The sequence below is a fragment of the Ziziphus jujuba genome, chromosome 1 (assembly GCF_031755915.1).
Source record: "Ziziphus jujuba cultivar Dongzao chromosome 1, ASM3175591v1".
NCBI lineage: Eukaryota > Viridiplantae > Streptophyta > Magnoliopsida > Rosales > Rhamnaceae > Ziziphus > Ziziphus jujuba.
The window spans coordinates 47,449,884-47,457,951 of NC_083379.1; the positions used below are offsets into that span (position 1 = coordinate 47,449,884).

Genomic DNA, 8,068 nt, shown 5'->3' on the forward strand with positions numbered 1-8,068 from the left:
AGAAACAGAAAAAAGAAAAAAGAAAAAAATGGAAATAAGACAAAAAGTACTTTAAATTTGTTTGTTGAACGTTATAGCATAGTTGAAGGCATCTTAAAGCCGTTTGTCGTTGACGCGTGCGTCATGGGCCAAGACAGAACCGCGTGAGGCTGTTCAGTCATGAGAATCTACATCCCTTTTTTTTTTTTTTTTTTCGATGAGAATTATTGATATTATTTATTTATTCTTACATGGGATAAAAATAAATAAATAAATAAATAAAAATGCAGTTCTGTTAAGCCAAGGTAGTAATAATAATAATAATGGAAATGATGGTATAATTAATTAAAACAAACAATTTTTTTAAAAAATAATAATAATAATAAGAAAGAATTAGAGAGTACCAAACCAAACCCAAAGCGTATAAGAAGTGGGGAGGGAGTTTGATTTTGTTGTTGTTGTTGGTGTCCGAATAGTCTTCCCATTGAAGTAAAGTTAGTTGAAGTTGGGCACATTGAGTGAGAAAGTGGCCAACCTCCCCCTCTCTTAATTCTTCTCTTTCTCTCTCATCATCATCATCATCAAAAAAACCCAAAAACAAATTTTATAAACCCTACAAAAGGTGAAAGGTGGCAAAGAAGGAAAAGTAATATCATACCAAGTAAGAACCCGATTCAAAGTTGTAACACTTGTCATATATATTAATTTTTTTCTAGAAGAGAAAAATAAAAATAAAATAAACCATGTGGTATTGCAAAGGAGAGGCAGGCTAACTGCACACTCAAGAAACAGAGAAAGAAAGAAAGAGAAGCCCTTCCGTTCACCTCCTTCTTCTTCTTTCTTTTGCTTGTAGCAGCTTTTTTTTTTCTTTTTCCAAGGAGATTTTTGAAGGGTTAAAGGTCTAAGAAGGTACAAATCATAGGATGCTATGTTTATCTTTACTGGGTTTTTCTTAATTTCCTTAATTATGGTTTGCCTAAACATCTAATTATGCTATTTGCTGGAGATATAGATCACTGTAAATTTTGGGGGAGAGAGAAGGAGAGAGACAGAGAGAGAAAGTAAGCCTTTTTCTTTTTTTTTTAAATTTTTTATTTTCCTGTGGAGAAATGTTTTATGGTAATCCCTCAATAAAAAATCATCTTTCTTGGGATCCTTCCTGTCTTCAGGGTGTCAGATGGTGTTTCCTAAAGAATTTAATTAGTATTTATAAATATGTTTTCAATAATCTTACCTTTTTTCTTCACATCTTAGTATCTCATAACCCTTTCTCTGTCTCTGTGTATGTGTACATGCCTCCAAAAGTATTTTGTGTGGTTCATAATTTGTATGTTTTTTTCCTCATCTTGTTTGTGTTCTTCAGAAAAAGATATTTCTAATTTAGACACATAACAAAGAAAATAATAATAATAATAATTAATATTATTATTATTTTTTACTTTTAACTAACAAATTGAAAATTATTTTTCACAGCTATTAATTTAAACACTTCTGCTTTGGCATTGTGTATTTGTTCGTATACTTTATATTATTAATTTGATTTTAAATTCTGGCCTTTGTTAGCGGAAATTTATCCAGACTTGAAGATTTGGAGTCAGTTTAAAAGCACAGAGATTTCTTTGTTTTTACATGACCATATTGGATCCTGTCTGAAGATTCCCCTGTTTTCTCTTATCTCCGAAAAAGGATCTTCATTTTTGCTTATGAGCAAAGAATTTTAGTCTTATTTTCTTTGTTCTTCTTTGGATAGAGCCGTTGGCTCTTCGTAACCCAACGACCTGGTAAGTTTCTGTTTTAATATTTCATTAGTAGTCGCGATTGTTAATTGTTTAAGCAAGTTTAAAGCTGGCTTTGTTCATAATTTATGTTTTTGCAAATTGCTCCTTAATATGGGAATTCTAATAATTTTCTGTATATTTCATAATGGAACAAAAAATAGGAAGATGGTTGAAGTTCATATCTTTTTTTTTTTTTTTTTTTTTTCATATCTATGGTCATGATACGCTGGACCTTTAATATGGCTGAAGTTGTATGGAAAATCATATAATTGCTTTATGTTGAAAATGATTTTGTCATCCACCTGAAGATGTATTTACCACACGGGATACGGTATAATTTTAAAATTGTGATTTTTCATGCACTTTCAAATTTCTCAGTTGCTTAATTTTACGACTTTTTCAGGGAGAGACAGTAATGCTAGGAACATGGGAAAGAAAGGGAGTTGGTTTTCTGCAATCAAGAGGGTTTTTATACCCCACTCAAAGGAGAAGCTAGTTAATGTAAGTGGTTTAGTTTTGTTCTTCTTTTTGGGGGTATTATTGTAGTCATTCTTCTATGATTGATTTCTAGTGGCTGATACCATAGTTTCTTCATACTTTTCAAAGTAAGTAGACAATTGAGCCTAGCAGTTGAAATGGTCTATATTAAAATAGTAAGAGGTTGCATAGAACAAAATATGTAATAAATATTTTGTTAGGTGGTTTACTATCGTGAAATCATACCATTAAACAAAAAAAAAAAATCTATTGTTTATTGTATCATAAATATTAAGGTTCAATGTAATCCTGTTTTCATAGATTTTCTCGGCTTGCCTATTGTACTCTAGCAGTGTTTGATTACTTTTTTTAATCTTCTTCTGGTTAACATGCATTTCTGGCTTTACTGAGCAACCAAGAAGCAGAAAAAGTGATATTTCTCATCGTTAATGATATTGCAGGATTCAGAGAAGAAAACCACAAAAGAAAAGAAGAAGAAAGGTCTAGGGAACCGAAGGCATGGAGATACAAATTCCTTCATTCCCCTCTTTAGAGAGCCGAGCAGCATTGAGAAAATTTTTGGGGATTTTGAAAGAGAGCAACAAAGGCTAAGTTTTAGGCCTCCCACACCTCCTGAGCAACCAAGAACACCACCATTTGTGCCACCTAGAGCAGCCTCTCCTAGAGCTTCTTCTCCAAGGGTTGCTTCACCTAGGGCTGCTTCTCCTCGGGCTCCTTCTCCTAGAGTTGCCTCACCTCGGGCTGCTTCTCCAAGAGTTGCTTCTCCTCGGATTGTTCATCACCACAAGGAGATTAGCTACAGACCAGAACCAACATTAAGGAGCCATCATGCTTCAGCTACTAAGATCCAAGCAGCCTATAGAGGTTATGCGGTAAGCTTGTAATTCCTTGGTTAACTCTGTAGAAATTAGCAGGACCAATCCAAGGTCTTGGGGTTTGTCAAGAGACTTTAAACTAAAAATTGACAATGGCGAGGCTTAACTCAACAAAAAGCATGATTCCAACTGTTATAATTCTCTCTGTTAGCTCTTCCTGAGACCATATAAGACAGTATGAACCGTATGTCCTACCATAAAAACATAAAGTACCATGTTTTGGAGAAGTATTGACGGAGAAAGGTATTTGTTTCCCCAATTTACAAAAAAACATAGGCTGTAGAAGGGTCTCTAAAATCATGCTGTCTATGTTTGAACTTTAGTATTGTATTGCAGAGTCTCAGTTTAAGAAGTAGGCATTTTGTGGGCAATTGGTGTTAGGCCACCAAATTTGTTTTTCTTTTCTGTCTGAGAATTTGTTTCCAACATACAAAATTTTAGTGATTAGCTAGCTATTAACAGAGACCTCAAACTACTCAATAGGTCAAGATACTTTAAGGAAGAAATTGATAGAAGTTAGGGTTACTAAGCATGATGTTCTGGGCCCCTTTATCATAATTCACCGAGCATAACAGTATGCTTGCCATACAGGCAAGGAGGAGTTTCAGAGCTCTTAAGGGCCTCGTGAGGCTTCAGGGGGTGGTGAGAGGACAAAATGTGAAGCGGCAGACATCAAATGCCATGAAGTACATGCAACTGTTGGTGCGGGTCCAGTCTCAGATTCAGACTAGGAGGATCCAGATGCTAGAAAACCAAGCCAGACGTCAAGCGCAAGCCAAGGAAGTGGAAAGTAACTTTGGCAAGTGGAACTTGAGCCAGACAGTAAGTTTCCTCATCCCTGTCTTCGAACGGATAAGCTTTTGAAAAAACAGGCAACTGTGTAGGGAGCAGTACAAAAGTGGAGATTCTGCAGTAATAATGCTATAGATTTTCTGTTTATTTGTGAATATATATATATATATATATGTATATTTCTAACCAGTTGGGAATGGTGGTACAGTCTGAAGCAGGTAATGATGAATGGGATGATAGCTTGCTGACAAAGGAGGAAGTAGAGGCAAGATTGCAGAGAAAGGTTGAGGCAATTGTCAAGAGAGAAAGAGCCATGGCCTATGCATATTCACACCAGGTAATATTATGTGCATGTGCATTTGATTCTCCAGAGTGGTCCACCAGGGGACATGCACTAAGAATTCAATTTTATTGCACACGAACAATGCAATTGAAAGAATCTGGTTCTGTTTTTCTGTAATACCACAAAAGCAGCAGGGTTTAACGTTGCTTTTTTGTCTCTATTGTTGTTGACAGTTGTGGAAAGCTACTCCTAAATCTGGTCAAACACCTCTTTCAGACATCCGATCTGGGGGATTTCCATGGTGGTGGAACTGGTTGGAAAGGCAGTTGCCTTCAACTAATAATCCACCCGAAAGCAGTGCGGTGAAGAACTTCCAACTTACTCCTCCAAGACCACACTCAGAGCTCAAGCCAAGTCCGAGGCCACCAAGCAGCCACAAGCAAAGTCCTTTTGTGTTTGATAATATTAATATGGATACACCCACGCCAAGATCCTCTAAATCTACCATAGTCCCAAGCGCGAAACAGGCAAGAACACCTCCTCCAAATAGTCGAAGTCCACTAGTAAACAGCTCAAGTCAATCAAAATTTTCTAAACCAAGAGCAAGTGGAGCTGAATCCCCTTTCGATATCCCATTAAAGGATGACGACAGTCTTGTTAGCTGCCCACCATTCTCGGCTCCAAACTACATGGCTCCGACAGTTTCAGCCAAAGCCAAAGCGAGAGCTAATAGCAATCCTAAGGAGAGGTATATGGGGACTCCAAGCAGTGACACAAAAAGAAGGATGTCATTCCCTCTGACACAAGGGATCGGTTCTTTCAAGTGGAACAAAGGCTCATTCTTCTCTAATAGCAAGGATACTAGTTCTCCGAGGGTTTTAGATAAGCACCAGTCTTTGCAATCCGTAGGGGATTTGAGTGTGGATTCCACGGTGTCTTTGCCCGCCGGGGTTGGGAGGAAGCCGTTTAACCGATTCGTGTGATTTGTTTATTTTGGTATATCTTTTTAACATGTATTATGATCCCCCTCATTGACCATCTTGGTTGTTTTATTTTGATTTGAGTGCATGGTGATAATAGTTTGAGTTACGAAAATATTGGTGTAAAATAATAAAAGACACAATAGGAAATATATGATATTGGTTTGTGTAATTGGGATGTAACAGGATTATTTGGGTTTTTGGAAAAGTTATCATCACACCTATTCTTTTTGGTTTGTTTTAATATGATTTTGTTCCTTCTCTTCGTGTGATGCCAAATACTAGCCATATTATTCCTTGGAATTGCCCACCTGTATATGGCCTTGTTTGTTTCGGATATACATCGCAAGAGCGTGTATTAAGTAATTTGGAGGCCCAAGCATTTTACATGGTTTAGGCCCAAAGGAGAGCGCTTTCCCAAATTGAAACCGTGCAGCTCGATACGGTCTCTCTACTTGTCAAAGTGTAAGTGGCGTTTGCTAAGAAATCCAAATAAAAGGTAGAAAATTTCAAGTAGAAGACTAATCAATACATATTCACACAAGAAACGTGATTACCAACAATCTCCCTCTTTTAAGGAGTTTATTTTCTTGCTGAAAATTGCAACATATGGAAACAACTACTTAATAAAAGACTATTAATCAATGTAAATTAATGGTGGCTTTGCTCTTGTGGTGGGATATAAATACAGAGAGAAAAGCAGTACTAAAAGCAAAATAAAATTAAGGAGAAGATCCATATGGCTCTTACAAAACTCCATCACTACAACTCATCATCTGCATCTACCTCTAAACCTTCACTTGGTTTCCTCTCGCTCACCAAATTTTCATCTTCCAAGTTCAATATTGGGGTGGCTCACTTCCGCTTTAGGTCCGTGCGTGATCACATTATAACATTATATAATTTTTTAATTCACGGATTATTTATTTCTTTTGTGTTATTAAAAAAATAAAAAATAAAAAGAACCAGACAAAGATACCTTAAATATAGCCGTGGTAGCTGATAATTAATTAAACGATGTGAAAAATGATCATGCATGGATAATATATAATATTGCTTCTACTAATTTTTTGTCTTAAATAAAATTTGATTGGACAGGAAGGTACAAAATGTGAAGATGTCCAATATGCAGGGTCCTCCCCACTATGAAGCAGATGAGAAGGCACAAGTGTGGAATTCGATGGAAGACTGGATAAGGGACAGCATTTTGCCCATCCTAAAACCCATTGAGAAATCTTGGCAACCACAACAATTGTTGCCAGACCCTGCTTCAGATGGGTTTGTGGAGCAAGTCAAAGAGCTGAGAAGCAGGGCCAAGGAACTCCCTGATGATTACTTCGTGGTGTTGGTGGGCGATATGATCACGGAAGAAGCCCTCCCAACATATCAAGCTCGTTTGACAGTCTGCAATGGAGTTCTGGACGTGAGTGGTGCGGATGAGTCGCCATGGACAACTTGGACAAGAGCTTGGAGTGCGGAAGAGAATAGGCATGGTGATCTTCTCAACAAGTATCTCTACCTATCCGGACGAGTCGACATGCAACAAGTGGAGAAGACCATTCAATATCTCATTGCCTCGGGGATGGTAAGTAGTAGTAATTAGTTAGTTAGTTAGTTAATTATTAATTTGTCAATTAATTAGCTGTTATGAATTTGTTTCATGTAAATATATATAGAAAGTTGGAATTGGAACGAATCCATACTGCGGATTGATATACACAGCATTTCAAGAAAGAGCAACATTCATCTCCCATGCAAACACTGCAAAGCTGGCGATGAAGCATGGAGACTCAAAGCTTGCTCAAATATGCGGCACAATCGCGTCGGACGAGAAGAGACATGAAAGCGCCTATTCGAAGATTGTAGGTAAGATGTTGGAGGTGGATCCAGATGGAATAATGGTGGCTTTTGGGTACATGATAAGGAAGAAGATCACCATGCCAGCACATTTTATGTACGATGGCCATGACCAATATCTGTTTGGACACTTTACCAATATTGCCTCTAGAATTGGAGTGTATACGACCATGGACTATGTGGAAATTCTGGAGCATTTATTGGAAAAATGGAAGGTAGCCAAGCTAACAGGGCTTTCCAGCGAGGGTCGGAAGGCTCAGGATTATGTGTGTGGGTTGCCTGAGAGATATAGAAAGCTTGAAGAAAGAGCTCAGTCCACTATCATCGCTAAAACTGATTTTGTTCCCTTCAGCTGGATTTTTGACAGACAAGTTCTCGCTTGACCAATGTATGACAAGCTACTACTTCATGCATGCCATTACTTTATATTTTCTTACGAAATTGCGCACTCGCGCCCCAAAACACACACACAAACACATGTGCTTAATTAGTTAATTTGCAATATCATTGATATTTAATTATTGTCCGAGGATATCAATAATTCATAATCTGGTTCCAATCAGAAAATTTTGAGTCTTTTTACTTTGGTTTTGGTGATTTATATATTTTTATTCATAGAACATAGATACCACAAAATTATTGAGAAAAAAAAAATTATTTATTATGAATGGTGACACTGATGAAGGGAATTCATAATATATTATTTACCAATTTAAATATTTATGAAAACAAGTTCATATTTTCCACATTAGAATTTTATAATAAAAAATCAATACATAATTATATGATATCAATATTAGTGACTACAATATTAGCAGTAGCCCCATTTATGACAAATAGAAAACGTTTATTCAAAAAATCGGTATCACCAGATTAGTTGGCATATAAATTGATACTGTCCTGGTAAGCCTGTGGCTCACATGGAGCTCAAATGGGTGACTAGTAATACTGCTCCCAAACAATCAAAATTCAAAGCAGTCCATAATAATGATATTCAATTGGCTTTTCCCAACAGTACTAATATAA

General features: G+C 36.7%; 2 protein-coding genes across 8 annotated transcripts; both read left to right on the forward strand.

The window, feature by feature from the left end:
- Positions 1 to 468: 468 nt before the first annotated feature.
- On the forward strand, positions 469 to 5,429 carry LOC107407219 (protein IQ-DOMAIN 14). 7 transcript variants are annotated; one of them, XM_060817319.1, is made up of 9 exons: positions 596 to 888; positions 992 to 1,040; positions 1,543 to 1,760; positions 2,007 to 2,088; positions 2,161 to 2,258; positions 2,696 to 3,127; positions 3,722 to 3,952; positions 4,131 to 4,259; positions 4,439 to 5,429. In XM_060817319.1, exons 5-9 carry the CDS (start codon positions 2,184 to 2,186, stop codon positions 5,186 to 5,188), a joined length of 1,617 nt encoding a protein of 538 aa, XP_060673302.1. In that variant the 5' UTR covers positions 596 to 888; positions 992 to 1,040; positions 1,543 to 1,760; positions 2,007 to 2,088; positions 2,161 to 2,183; the 3' UTR covers positions 5,189 to 5,429. The 7 variants fall into 7 exon arrangements, with proteins under 7 accessions (XP_048333129.1, XP_060673308.1, XP_060673302.1 ...); XM_016014475.4 differs by lacking the exon at positions 2,007 to 2,088; XM_048477172.2 differs by lacking the exons at positions 992 to 1,040; positions 2,007 to 2,088 and having other exon boundaries at positions 469 to 640.
- A 408-nt stretch (positions 5,430 to 5,837) lies between these two features.
- On the forward strand, positions 5,838 to 7,606 carry LOC107407023 (stearoyl-[acyl-carrier-protein] 9-desaturase, chloroplastic). Its single transcript, XM_016014241.4, has 3 exons — positions 5,838 to 6,055; positions 6,284 to 6,770; positions 6,862 to 7,606. Exons 1-3 carry the CDS (start codon positions 5,925 to 5,927, stop codon positions 7,423 to 7,425), a joined length of 1,182 nt encoding a protein of 393 aa, XP_015869727.3. The 5' UTR covers positions 5,838 to 5,924; the 3' UTR covers positions 7,426 to 7,606.
- Positions 7,607 to 8,068: the final 462 nt, after the last annotated feature.